This window comes from Xenia sp. Carnegie-2017, unplaced genomic scaffold (genome assembly GCF_021976095.1).
Source record: "Xenia sp. Carnegie-2017 unplaced genomic scaffold, XeniaSp_v1 HiC_scaffold_24, whole genome shotgun sequence".
NCBI lineage: Eukaryota > Metazoa > Cnidaria > Anthozoa > Malacalcyonacea > Xeniidae > Xenia > Xenia sp. Carnegie-2017.
This window is the reverse complement of record NW_025813487.1, coordinates 17528179-17543641: the sequence shown is the minus strand read 5'-3', so window position 1 is coordinate 17543641 and position 15463 is coordinate 17528179. Positions and strand designations below refer to the sequence as shown.

General features: G+C 37.2%; 1 protein-coding gene and 2 pseudogenes across 1 annotated transcript; all 3 read left to right on the top strand.

The window, feature by feature from the left end:
- Positions 1-53: 53 nt before the first annotated feature.
- Positions 54-2818, top strand: LOC124452278 (annotated as a pseudogene).
- A 943-nt stretch (positions 2819-3761) lies between these two features.
- LOC124452277 lies at positions 3762-6293 on the top strand. The gene is given in 6 exon segments (XM_047002858.1): positions 3762-3854; positions 3931-4255; positions 5329-5545; positions 5688-5776; positions 5779-5853; positions 5856-6293. Coding segments are annotated over 6 exon segments (1110 nt in total). The 3' UTR covers positions 6167-6293.
- Positions 6294-7549: 1256 nt separating this feature from the next.
- LOC124450644 lies at positions 7550-10411 on the top strand (annotated as a pseudogene).
- Positions 10412-15463: the final 5052 nt, after the last annotated feature.

Sequence of the window (15463 nt, the reverse complement as noted above, 5' to 3'; positions counted from 1 at the left end):
CGTTGTAATTTTTCATTTATTAATAGATTGTGCGGTAGCCATCTTTGACCAAAATGACCTTTCTATGTTTTGATGATTTTGTCAGCATCTTTGGCAAGAGCTGAGAAAATTGTTAGAGGTGTTACTACACAAACTGGGCACAGTATCGAACAAGTCCAATGGAATACTTTCCAGAAAATATCGATGTTTCATTATGTACCCATATTATTTATGCTTTTGCAAAGATTGAAAACCATGAATTGAAAAGTATTGAATGGAACGACGATAAAATGTTTAAGAAATTCAGAGAAATTCAACAGGTGAGTTACAGTACACTAAAGGATGGCATGTGGGTAATGAACGAGGTTAGAGAACAATGTCTTCTAAATCTAATTGCTAGAATTCAAGGATAAACCAGAGACTGTCACTGAAGCCATATTCACTTAAATATTTAACCTTCCTTTTAAACGAAACAGGCTTCAATATATAGTTTGGCTATGAAATCTAGTCTTGTGAACTAAACCCAAAATCAGAACGAGTTTCAAGAAGAAAGATTGGTCACTTGTGGACTAAAAAACCCGCAAAAAATCTAGAACTATTTGCAACGATCCACCTGACAACTGTGACAAACAGTGTTAACTACCAGTTTTCAATTGTGTTCTTTGCTTTAGGGCAGACGGGGCACGAAAATCAAAAGCCGCAGATATGATTTGCCCTTCGCAAATTTTCGCATCAACACTAAATCATGCTAGTTGTTTTATATTTGTAGGCCTATCCATCACTTAAGTTATTGTTGGCAGTTGGAGGCTGGAACCACGAGGCAGGTGCCATAAGCAAATTTTCCAACATGGTAAGTACACCAGAAACAAGACTGATATTTATCGAGTCTGCAATTAAATTCCTTCTGACGAATTGGCTTCGATGGTCTTGACTTGGATTGGGAATACCCAGCGCATAGAGGTAATTCTCCGCCTGAAGATAGAGAGAGGTTCAGCTTACTAGTCGAAGAGCTCGTGGAAGCGTTCGCACAGGAATCGGAACTCTCCGGAAACGACCGACTATACCTTACAGCTGCAGTGGCAGCCGCCCCTACTGAAAAAGCACTAAGGCATACGAAGTGGCACGAATCAGCAAGAGCTTGGATTGATCAATCTGATGACGTATGATTTGCATGGTAGTTGGGAGAAAATTACTGGACACCACACAGCAATGACAGGTATTGGAACATAATTCTAAGTTCTCATCATATTTTAAAATGAATTACCATTGGTTTGAGGCAATACCCACTCTTTGATGACCTATGTATTTTCAAATGAGTGCTATAATTCCATTCACCAGATTTCCTACTATTCCCATTTCGAAACCAGTTTATGTCGAAATATTATTCATGTTCATCTTTCAGGCGATGATAAACTGACCGTAACAGATTCAGTTCAAATATTATTCATGTTCATCTTTCAGGGATGATAAACTGACTGCAACAGATTCAGTTCAAATATTATTCATGTTCATCTTTCAGGCGATGATAAACTGACCGCGAATAACAGATTCAGTTTAAATATTATTCATGTTCATCTTTCAGGTGATGATAAACTGACCGTACCAGATTCAGTTAAAACTGGATAGAGAATGGAATGCCAGCCAACAAGATTGCGTTGGGAATGGGCCTCTATGGACGGGCGTTCAAACTAGTCTCAGCATCTAATCACGACATTGGTTCCGAAGCAGATGGAGTTCCCGTTAAAGGTCCGTATACAAAGAAGCAGGCTTTTGGCCTACTACGAGATTTGCTCTGACAAATCTTTGACGACCGTCGAAGAAAGCTCGGCTGGTGCATCGTACGCATACGCTGATGATGTATGGATAGGTTACGACACACCGAATAGTCTGCAAAGTAAAGTCGACTTAATCAAACAAGAAGGTAAGCATTTCACATAAACGAAAATCATTAAACCAAAACACACATCAGATGATTTCTACACAAGACAGTACCTGAAGATAATCTCGTAAGTTTGTCGTAAGGCTATATGGTCAACACCATATGCACAATTATTTTGAACATCTGACTCCAACATGAACAGTAGAGAGACTTAATTAGAGATTTTAATGAGATGTAAATTATGGCAAAATAAATCCGAGATTTCGTTAGGTCTTCGAGGCGCGATGTTCTGGTCCCTCGATTTGGATGATTTCACAGGAAAATGTGGCGAGAAGAACCCATTGCTCACAAAGGTGACGAAGGAATTAGAAGGAGGGGTGTTTGTAGATTCTGAAGAGAAACCTACAGAGATGACTACAGACACGCCACCAAATGAAACATCAACTCCGAGTGAGGCAGTTGATACGACGCCTGTTGCCATATCACCCGAGGGGTCAAAAATAAAACCCGGATCGTGTAAAGCGGTGGGGGAGTGGGCAGGTGATGACGGAATGGATGAATGGTGCAACAATAACTGCATCAGAGGATATTGTCCTAAAACTCGTTGTGTTTGTGAGTATGTCGATGGATTAAACACCATAAAAAACTTTCATCGTAAAGTTATCAATGCCGGATCAATTCAGAGTGAAGATGGATATAATGGAATCGCTCAAAATGACGTGTCCAATGACCAGTTGCACAACCTACAAAAGGAGAGTCAACGAGCGAAATTCAGAGAACACGAAGGTCGTAGATTGAATAATGATGAACAAGATATATACGATGCTGAACACGTGGTTTTAAACAAGGATAATAAATTAGATGGTCATGGATTGAACGAGGCAAAAGAGGATATATACGATGCTTAACACGTGGTTTTAAAGAAGGGTAGTAAATTGCATGTTTGTAAATGTAGATCGTTCAGGTTGGTATATCTCAGATGACTACCGCTGACAGTAATAAAAAAGATGGCAGACTATTAGACTATTAATTACAGGTAATAAATTAGATCGTCATGGATTGAACAAGGCACAAGAGGATATATATGGTGGAGGCTAAGAACGGAAGTAATACGTTCAATCAAAAAATGAAGGGGAAATGGCGAGAATAAAGTCCTGGTCTTGCGAAGCAGCCCAGCCGGAATTTTTTTCTCGACCTGAATTTTTTCTCACAATAAATTTGTTTTACTGAACTACCATCCGCAAACAGATCGTTTTTCCGAAGAAAAAAGAAACTTGAATATCCAGTTTCCAAAAAGTATTGAGTATAACTCGCATTTTAACTTTTACGGAGCGAAAAAATCTTTTGTCATTTTCATCGATGTTGATAGTGCTTTAAATACTAAATGGTTGTCGTCTCGATACCAATAATGGAATATCCTTAAAGACTTTAATATGTTTTAAAGGAAAACCGCAGCGTAAGAGCAAATCGACTGTGTATGACAAAAATATATAGTAGCTATAAGATGTTTTCATTCTATAGGTAAATTTTTGGAATAAAATTCATACCAACAAATCCTTTAAATTTATTTGAAAACGTAATAATACTTTTGCACTGAGGATAACGTAGAATTGAAATAAATATAGTTAAAAGATTTTCTTCGTGAAGATGAAACTGAGTAGTAAAATGAATCAACTGAGGTCAAACTAAAGATCTACGATCCGAAAAAATACAAATTGTTTATGAACACGCGAGAAACACGAGTGATCACGAATGACGACGACAAATATTTTTTGGCTTTAATTTTTGGCTTCAGATATCATTCCAGTTCTTTAAATACTGAGTTCACTGTGATAAACACGTGTTTCTCAACTTTGGTTTGCTTTCTCTACGGAGATTTTTTTTTGACCAAACTTTTTCCGAAATGGCTTTCCTTAAGAAACTCCGTTTCCGTAGATCATCAGATAAACGTGGCTACTCAGTCGATGGCAGATTTTCGGAACGCTTCTCCAAGCCCGTGACAGTCATGAAGTGTATTACACTGGCAGAACATTTGGAACCTCTTTCATTAAAAGACGAGACTAACAACTTAGGACGTCGTGGTGAAGCCAAGTATTTTTTTTGAAGAAGCTGCTAAAAATTTTGAAAGGAAGCTCAAACGAAGTGAAAAAGACACAGAAAACGAAAACATTCGCGAAAATGTTGGCGATCGAAGTGTCACGTTGGGTTCTGCTGATTTGATCCATTCAAGTACAGACGATGGTTTATTTTCGTCAATTTTGTTGGCTTATAATAATCATTGGAAACTGCGAACGTCTCCCGAAGATTGGTGGTTTGTTATCATCAGAAGCATCGCCATCGCCATTGACAAACATTCAAAAGATGAAAAAATACGGAAGATGTTTGTTAAACACGAAGGTTGGCATGTATAGAAATGTTTTAGATATAGTGTTTATAAATGTACAGTGCTGCTCTTTTCATATGAATATTGAACAGGTTTTGGTCATGTGATTGACATGCTTGTACGATTTTACATTGATAAAGTAATGTTCTAGTTACGCCTCTGGTTTACCAGTAGAAACCATTAATTGAAACTCGACAATTCGTCTGACAAACGAACGTTACATATTTTAATGTTGACAGCAGAGAACGTTGATTCATAGAGCACATTAAAATGGACATACATAGAAATAAAGAATTCCTGAGAATTTAACATCGACTTCTTTTAAACTTTACCATGCAAAAAAGTGTTTTTATACCTGCAACATTTTACCCGCGACCTGCGACTTTTTACCCGCGACAGTTAGACACACTCCAATGAAACACATAGCACCACCTCTTAATGTTCTCCCTGTCCTCACTTTCTTATGTATGTATGACCACTTGTGCAAGGCCCATTTATGGACGCCGTGCATGTGAAACTGAAGATCTTGATAGATCTTCCTGGTCACTCATAGTTGTATGGAATGGGGAGCCCCTAGACAGTTTGAAGATTAAAAATTTGGGCAGTTTTCAATGTTAGTTGGGTGAAAAATACTAGTGAAAGAAATGACATGTCATTTGAACTCTGGTGAGCTTGGGAAATATTTACTGCTCTCCCCCCCCTCCAGAAACTATGGCTCAGATATGCTGTATGTTTTATTGAACTAAAATACATGGAACGCTACCTGAAGCAAATAATTGAAGCGAGATTTTACCCAAGACACGTGAGATTTTACCCCAGACACGTGAGATTTTACCCCAGACATGCGAGATTTTACCCCAGACACGTGCAATTTTACCCCAGACACATGTGTGTATTGTTTCGAGATTCTCTTGAAGAGAAATAATCGATTGACAATACATGCGTGTCTGGGGTAAAATCACGGCTTCAAAAAATTATTGGCGTTTTGTATTACAGGTAGCGTTTCATGTATTTTAGTTCAATGGCCTGTTATGAACAAAAGATTTTTAAACGCACTTTCATTATCTATGAATTTAACAAATTTTAGGCAAGAAAGCATTGAATGTAGAAATGGATTCTTATAATATCTATGATGTAAACTACTCTTCATTTTTTGATGCCATGTCACATAAAATATCAAAGAATGTCAAAGTTCCTGGTTATGTTGATCTGATAACTGCTGATTTCTCATCAAGCACACCAGTGCAAAAGATTGTATCACAAATCGCTTTGATGTCTTCATTACAGGAGTTCTTTAAATACAGGTGGCAACTTTTATGTATTTATTCCTGCTACAGAATTTTCACAGTCCTTGCAAAATATGCATAAGACAAATTGGTCGCAATTTATACAATACCTTATGCGATAATATGAATGATGAAACAGTTTCATTTTATTGTTTTATAGCATGGGTATGAGGTGTGGAATTCCAGCTGTTGAAATGCTTGGCACTGAGGAAGATTGGAGGAAACTTATTGAAAAACTAGATGCACTCAAAATCTTCTTAAACCGATTGAGCATCTGTTGTATTTACCACCAGATTGGTGGAAACTGGCAGAAAATGTATTTCAAAACTGCTTGCAACTTACTGTGGTGAACCTGATTGCGAGTGGTGGTCAACAATTGTCACCAGAGAACAATTTGGTTCAGGAGATCTGTGCTACACAGGATGGATCAAAAAGTTGAGTAATTTTGAAAGTGGACTTGTCACGGCACCGCTAACTCTTTCACATCCCTCAGGTTTAGCTGATAAGGCTGCGTTAGTTGCTGGATGTCTGGGTTATAAGCTTCACGAGAATGATGACAACATACCATCTGTACAGCCTTATCAAGGATGGTGTCTTATGTTGCCAAAGAATTCACCATTTCGAGTCGAACACCAATGATTGAGCGATTTTAAACAATCTTGCTACGTTTTGAGACAAAATAAATAATCACTACTCTCTACTTAATATAGACAGCAAAATGTATGAAAAAAAACTGATGTTATTTAGTCGTTCTACCTACGTAAAATATGAAGAAATAAATTATTTTTGAAAATGAACAGGTCGAAGGAGCATGGGGGGGGGGGAGTGGTCAACCACACACACTCCCAGGTTAAACGATTTGTTCACTACTCCCAAACTGAAGAAAATTTCCGTTGTATATTTAAACAACAATGGTTAGAGGAGCCTGTTATTTCAGGTGATTGCCTCTACAGAAGCTAGAAGCAAAAAGACCAATAAAAATTTGCTGGCGTCACTGAAAGCCTGAGACGTTGAGGTTGCTCCACAATCGAGAGGAACGTGGATCTTGGAGAACAGTACGCCTCTGGTAGTTAGTTCATAAACGTAATTTTAGAACAGAACAAAGTGAGAATTGCCGAACTAAAATAGAACCCTCTTGGTGCCAGTGAAATTTACCTGACAGTTTTGACACGTCAACTCTTCATACTCTTTCTTTGTAATTTTTGTGTAGGAAATGAAATAGAATTCAATTCAGTCTGAACACAGTTTCGAATAAAAGCGAAACAGTGCTGTTTTAATGGTATCTTGGTGATGACATAAATGAAAAATCAGAGTATACAAGAAGTATTTTTTCGGATTATGTTTCGTTTTCAGAACCTGCAAATTCACACGGTTTATCGCACTGCCTAAGTGTTCACACAGTTTCTGCTTTCTACGAAACTTTCTCGATCAAGTCAATGTTCATGACGACAAAGTTTAGGAAATGGGAACATCCTCGTCATATCTTTGCTCACTAATATTTCCCAACACTGCCTCAAATAATAAGGTCTCTTGCTTCTATATTGAATTTAGATCAAAAGCTATCTGCTTTCCACTGTCTTATCAAGTTTTCCTCTAAAATCTTCAGTTTTGTTGAGAGAAAAATTGCGATCTTATTATTTTATATTAATGAAACTGTCGTCTTGTCAAGGTTCGTGAACCAAACTCCTAAATACGGACATCGCAACACGTCTATTGTCATGACAGTAACCAACTTTTTTTAAACAGCTTTTCCCTACAGGTTTTTCAAACAAAACTGTCTAGAAAACAAGTTGCTGTATTCAAACTAGGATCGATTTGAACAAAACACCAGAAATACAAAACAAACAATCTTTCTATAAACGAATAACTTGCAGAGAAAAAGTCATTCTTTACTGATCACAGAAGCTCAGAAAAGCAGTGCCATACAAGATTGAAAGAAGATAGTTCAAGAAGGCAGAAGAAATTCGAGTATGTTCATCGATATCTGTGAAATCTGTAACACCTATAGACCGTTGTAATTTTTCATTTTCAATAGATTGTGCGGGAGCAATCTTTGACCAAAAATGACCTTTCTCTTTGTTTTGATGATTACCCTGTCAGCATCTTTGGCAAGCGCTGAGAAAATTGTTAGAGTGTGTTACTACACAAACTGGGCACAGTATCGAACAAGTCCAATGGAATACTTTCCAGAAAATGTAGATGTTTCATTATGTACCCATATTATTTATGCTTTTGCAAAGATTGAAAACCACGAATTGAAAAGTATTGAATGGAACGACGATAAAATGTTTAAGAAATTCAGAGAAATTCAACAGGTGAGTTATAGTACACTAAAGGATGGCATGTGGGTAATGAACGAGGTTAGAGAAACAATGTCTTCTCTAAATCTAATTACTAGAATTCAAGGATAAACCAGCGACTGTCGCTGAAGCCATATTCACTTAAATATTTAACCTTCCTTTTAAACGAAACAGGCTTCAATATATAGTTTGGCTATGAAATCTAGTCTTGTGAACTAAACCCAAAATCAGAACGAGTTTCAAGAAGAAAGATTGGTCACTTGTGGACTAAAAGACCCGCAAAATATCTAGAACTATTTGCAACGATCCACCTGACAACTGTGACAAACAGTGTTAACTACCAGTTTTCAATTGTGTTCTTTGCTTTAGGGCAGACGGGGCACGAAAATCAAAAGCCGCAGATATGATTTGCCCTTCGCAAATTTTCGCATCAACACTAAATCATGCTAGTTGTTTTATATTTGTAGGCCTATCCATCACTTAAGTTATTGTTGGCAGTTGGAGGCTGGAACCACGAGGCAGGTGCCATAAGCAAATTTTCCAACATGGTAAGTACACCAGAAACAAGACTGATATTTATCGAGTCTGCAATTAAATTCCTTCGACGAATTGGCTTCGATGGTCTTGACTTGGATTGGGAATACCCAGCGCATAGAGGTAATTCTCCGCCTGAAGATAGAGAGAGGTTCAGCTTACTTGTCGAAGAGCTCGTGGAAGCGTTCGCACAGGAATCGGAACTCTCCGGAAACGACCGACTATACCTTACAGCTGCAGTGGCAGCCGCCCCTGAAAAAAGTTACCAAGGCATACGAAGTGGCACGAATCAGCAAGAGCTTGGATTGGATCAATCTGATGACGTATGATTTGCATGGTAGTTGGGAGAAAATTACTGGACACCACACAGCAATGACAGGTATTGGAACATAATTCTAAGTTCTCATCATATTTTTAAAATGAATTACCATTGGTTTGAGGCAAATAAATACCCACTCTTTGATGACCTATGTATTTTCAAATGAGTGCTATAATTCCATTCACCAGATTTCCTACTATTCCCATTTCGGAAACCAGTTTATGTCGAAATATTATTCATGTTCATCTTTCAGGCGATGATAAACTGACCGTAACAGATTCAGTTTAAATATTATTCATGTTCATCTTTCAGGTGATGATAAACTGACCGTACCAGATTCAGTTAAAAACTGGATAGAGAATGGAATGCCAGCCAACAAGATTGCGTTGGGAATGGGCCTCTATGGACGGGCGTTCAAACTAGTCTCAGCATCTAATCACGACATTGGTTCCGAAGCAGATGGAGTTCCCGTTAAAGGTCCGTATACAAAAGAAGCAGGCTTTTTGGCTTACTACGAGATTTGCTCTGACAAATCTTTGACGACCGTCGAAGAGCTCGGCTGGTGCATCGTACGCATACGCTGATGATGTATGGATTGGTTACGACACACCGAATAGTCTGCAAAGTAAAGTCGACTTAATCAAACAAGAAGGTAAGCATTTCACATAAACGAAAATCATTAAAACCAAAACCACACATCAGATGATTTCTACAGAAGACAGTACCTGAAGATAATCTCGTAAGTTTGTCGTAAGGCTATATGTAAGGTCAACACCATATGCACAATTATTTTGAACATTCGACTCCAACATGAACAGTAGAGAGACTTAATTAGAGATTTTAATGAGATGTAAATTATGGCAAAATAAATCCGAGATTTCGTTAGGTCTTCGAGGCGCGATGTTCTGGTCCCTCGATTTGGATGATTTCACAGGAAAATGTGGAGAGAAGAACCCATTGCTCACAAAGGTGACGAAGGAATTAGAAGGAGGGGTGTATGTAGATTCTGAAGAGAAACCTACAGAGATGACTACTGACACGCCACCTAATGAAACATCAACTCCGAGTGAGGCAGTTGATACGACGCCTGTTGCCATATCACCCGAGGGGTCAAAAATAAAACCCGGATCGTGTAAAGCGGTGGGGGAGTGGGCAGGTGATGACGGAATGGATGAATGGTGCAACAATAACTGCATCAGAGGATATTGTCCTAAAACTCGTTGTGTTTGTGAGTATGTCGATGGATTAAACACCATAAAAAACTTTCATCGTAAAGTTATCAATGCCGGATCAATTCAGAGTGAAGATGGATACAATGGAATCGCTCAAAATGACGTGTCCAATGACCAGTTGCACAACCTACAAAAGGAGAGTCAACGAGCGAAATTCAGAGAACACGAAGGTCGTAGATTGAATAATGATGAACAAGATATATACGATGCTGAACACGTGGTTTTAAACAAGGATAATAAATTAGATGGTCATGGATTGAACGAGGCACAAGAGGATATATACGATGCTTAACACGTGGTTTTAAAGAAGGGTAGTAAATTACATGTTTGTAAATGTAGATCGTCCAGGTTGGTATATCTTCAGATGACTACCGCTGACAGGTAATAAAAAGATGGCAGACTATTAATTACAGGTAATAAATTAGATGGTCATGGATTGAACAAGGCACAAGAGGATATATACGGTGGTGAGGCTAAGAACGGAAGTAATACGTTCAATCAAAAAATGAAGGGGAAATGGCGAGAGAAAAGTCCTGGGTCTTGCGAAGCAGCCCAGCCGGAATTTTTCTCGACCGGGAATTTTTTCACAATAAATTTGCTTTACTGAACTACCATCCGCAAACAGATCGTTTTTCCGAAGAAAAAGAAACTTGAATATCCAGTTTCATAAAAGTATTGAGTATAACTCGCATTTTAACTTTTACGGAGCGAAAAATTTTGTCATTTTCATCGATGTTGATAGTGCTTTAAATACTAAATGGTTGTCGTCTCGATACCAATAATCGAATATCCTTAAAGACTTTAATATGTTTTAAAGGAAAACCGCAGCTTAAAAGCAAATCGACTGTGTATGACAAAATATATAGTAGCTATAAGATGTTTTCATTCTATTTGTAAATTTTTCCAATAAAACTCATACCAACAAATCCTTTAAATTTATTTGAAAACGTAATAATACTTTTGCACTGAGGATAACGTAGAATTGAAATAAATATAGTTAAAAGATTTTCTTCGTGAAGATGAAACTGAGTAGTAAAATGAATCAACTGAGGTCAAACTAAAGATCTACGATCCGAAAAAATACAAATTGTTTATGAACACGCAAGAAACACGAGTGATCACGAATGACGACGACAAATATTTTTGGCTTTAATTTTGGCTTCAGATATCATTCCAGTTATTTAGAGCTCAGTATTTAAATATCATTCCAGTTATTTAAATACTGAGCTCACTGTGATAAACACGTGTTTCTCAATTTTGGTTTGCTTTCTCAACGGAGATTTTTTCTTGACCAAATTTTTTCCGAAATGGCTTTCCTTAAGAAACTCCGTTTCCGTAGATCATCAGATAAACGTGGCTACTCAGTCGATGGCAGATTTTCGGAACGCTTCTCCAAGCCCGTGACAGTCATGAAGTGTATTACACTGGCAGAACTTTTGGAACCTCTTTCATTAAAAGACGAGACTAACGACTTAGGACGTCGTGGCGAAGCCAAGTATTTTGAAGAAGTTGCTAAAAATTTTGAAAGGAAGCTCAAACGAAGTGAAAAAGACACAGAAAACGAAAACATTCGCGAAAATGTTGGCGATCGAAGTGTCACGTTGGGTTCTGACAAGGGTTGTCAAAAATTAATTGAGTTTCAATTAATTGCAATTATTTGTAACCAATTAATTGATTGGACAAAGCATCAATTAAAATTAATTGATTGGGCGCACCTCCAATTACAATTAATTGATTGGCATTAATTGATTGTATTTGTATTCTTGTTAGATTTCTAAATTTGTTTTTTTTGTAGGCCTACACTTTCGAAAAACTCGAATTATGCCATGTTGACATTACATTTTTTATTTTCTTCTTCGCTTTTTCATTCTTAATGGGAATCCGAAAACTTATAGAACCTAAATGTGTGGCCTATGACATAGAGAAAAAAGTTAAATATATTTACTGTTGCTATACCTATTGCTATTGCCTGTACAATAGACCTACCTATTTCTATACGATATTAGCGTTAGTGTGCGTTCTAGTACTAAAAAGATATGTAGACAAAGTATACAAGGGTTGTCAAAATTAATCGAGTTTCAATTAATTGCAATTATTTGTAACCAATTAATTGATTGGACAAAGCATCAATTAAAATTAATTGATTGGGCGCACCTCCAATTAAAATTAATTGATTGGGCAGACCAATTTAATTGCAATCAATTATTGACAACCCCTGGGTTCTGATGATTTGATCCATTCAAGTACAGACGTTGGTTTATTTTCGTCAATTTTGTTGGCTTATAATAATCATTGGAAACTGCGAACGTCTCCCGAAGACTGGTGGTTTGTTATCATCAGAAGCGTCGCCATCGCCATTGACAAACATTCAAAAGATGAAAAAATACGGAAGATGTTTGTTGAACACAAAGGTTGGCATGTATAGAAATGTTTTAGATATAGTGTTTATAAATGTACAGTACTGCTCTTTTATATGAATATTGAACAGGTTTTGGTCATGTGATTGACATGCTTGTACGATTTTACATTGATAAACTGTTCTAGTTACGCCTCTGGTTTACCAGTAGAAACCATTAATTGAAACTCGACGTTTCGTCTGACAAACGCACGTTACATATTTTAATGTTGACAGCAGAGAACGTTGATTCATAGAGCACATTAAAATGGGCATACATAGAAATAAAGAATTCCTGAGAATTTAACATCGACTTCTTTTAAACTTTACCATGCAAAAAAGTGTTTTTATACCTGCAACATTTTACCCGCGACCTGCGACTTCTTACCCGCGACAGTTAGACACACTCAAATGGAACACATAGCACCACCTCTTAATGTTCTCCCTGTCTTTACTTTCTTATGTATGTATGACCACTTGTGCAAGGCCCATTTATGAATGCCGTGCATGTGAAACTGAAGATCTTGATAGATCTACTGTTTACTCATAGTTCTATGGGATGTAAAGCCCCAAGACAGTTTTAAGATTAAAATTTGGGCAAGTCTTCAATGTTAGTTGGTTGAAAATACTAGTGAAAGAAATGAGCCTGCCCCCTCCAGAAACTATGGCTCAGATATGCTGTTATGTTTTATTGAACTAAAATACATGGAACGCTACCTGAAGCAAATAATTGAAGCGAAATCTTACATCAAACACACGAGATTTTGCCCCAGACACGTGAGATTTTACCCCAGACATGCGAGATTTTACCCCAGACACGTGAGATTTTACCCCAGACATGAGATTTACCCCAGACACATGTGTATTGTTTCTCTTGAAGAGTAATAATCGATTGACAATACATGCGTGTCAGGGGTAAAATCACGGCTTCAAAAATTATTGGCGTTTTGTATTACAGGTAGCGTTTCATGTATTTTAGTTCAATGGCCTGTTATGAACAAAACACTTTTGTAAATGCACTTTCATAATCTATGAATTTAACAAATTTTAGGCAAGAAAGCATTGAATGTAGAAATGGATTCTAATAATATCTATGATGTAAACTACTCTTCATTTTTGATGCCATGTCACATGAAATATCAAAGAATGTCAAAGTTCCTGGTTATGTTGATCTGATAACTGCTGATTTCTCATCAAGCACACCAGTGCAAAAGATTGTATCGCAAATCGCTTTGATGTCTTCATTACAGGAGTTCTTTGAATACAGGTGGCAACTTTTATGTATTTATTCCTGCTACTGGATTTTCACAGTCCTTGCAAAATATGCACGAGACAAATTGGTCACAATTTATACAATGCTTTATGTGATAACATGAATGATGAAACAGTTTCATTTTTATTGTTTTATAGAATGTGTTTAATGTGTGGCATACCAGCTGTTGAAATGCTTGGCACTGAGGAAGATTGGAGGAAACTTATTGAAAACTAGATGCACTCCAAAATCTTCTTAAACCGATTGAGCTTGAGCTGTGTTTACCACAAAATTGGTGGAAACTGGCAGAAAATATATTTAAAAAACTGCTTGCAACTTACTGTGGTGAACCTGATTGCGAATGGTGGTCAAAAATTGTCAGCGAAGAAAACTTTGGTTCAGGATTTCGGCGCTATGAAGGATGGATCCCACGGTTCATGGAAAAAACAGAATATTCTGTACGTATCGATAAGTTTACAGGTGGACTTGTCACGGTACCGCTAACTCTTTCACATCCGTCAGGTTTAGCTGATGAGGCTGCGTTAGTTGCTGGATGTCTGGGTTATAACATTCACGAGAATGATGACAACATACCATCTGTACAGCCTTATCAAGGATGGTGTCTTATGTTGCCAAAGAATTCACCATTTCGAGTCGAACACCAATGATTGAGCGATTTTGAACAATCTTGCTACGTTTTAAGACAAAATAAATAATCGCTACTCTCTACTTATTATAGACAGCAGAATGTATGAAAAAAAAACTGATGTTATTTAGTCGTTCTACCTACGTAAAATATGAAGAAATAAATTATTTTTGAAAATGAACAGGTCGAAGGAGCAGGGGGGGGAGAGGTCAACCACACACACTCCCAGGAGAAACGATTTGTTCACTACTCCCAAACTGAAGAAATTTTCCATTGTATATTTAAACAACAATGGTTAGAAGAGCCTGTTATTTCAGGTGATTGCCTCTACAGAAGCTACAAGCAATAAGACCAATAAAATTTGCTGGCGTCACTGAAAGCCTGACACGTTAAGGTTGCTCCACAATCGAGAGGAACGTAAATCCCCCGAAAGAACAGTACGCCTCTGGTAGTTAGGTCATAAACCTAGTTTTAGAACAGAACAAAGTGAGAATTGCCGAACTAAAATAGAACCCTTTGGTGCCAGTGGAAGTTACCTGACAGTTTTGACACGTCAACTCTTCATACTCTTTCTTTGTAATTTTTGTGTAGGAAATGAAATAGAATTCAATTCAGAGTGAACACAGTTTCGAATAAAAGCGTAACAGTACTGTTTTAATGGTATCTTGGTGATGACATAAATGAAAAATTTGAGTATACAAGAAGTATTTTTCAGATCATGTTTCGCTTTCAGACCTGCAAATTCACACGGTTTATCGCACTGCTTAAGTGTTTACACAGTTTCTGCTTTCTACGAAACTTTCTCGATCAAGTCAATGTTCATTACGACAAAGTTTAGGAATGGGAATATCCTGTCATATCTTTGCTCACTAATATTTCATAACACTACCTCAAATAATAAGGTCTCTTGCTTCTATATTGAATTTAGATCAAAAGCTATCTGCTTTCCACTGTCTTATCAAGTTTTTCTCTAAAATCTTCAGTTTTGTTGAGAGAAAAAATTGCGATCTTATTATTATTTTATATTAATGAAACTGTCGTCTTTTCAAGGTTCGTGGACCAAATTCCTAAATACGGACATCGCAACACGTCTATTGTCACGACAGAGTAACCAACGTTTTTTAAACAGCTTTTCTCTACAGGTTTTTCAAACAAAACTGTCTAGAAAACAAGTTGCTGTATTCAAACTAGGATCGATTTGAACAAAACACCAGAAATACAAAACAAACAATCTTTTATAAACGAATAACTTGCAGAG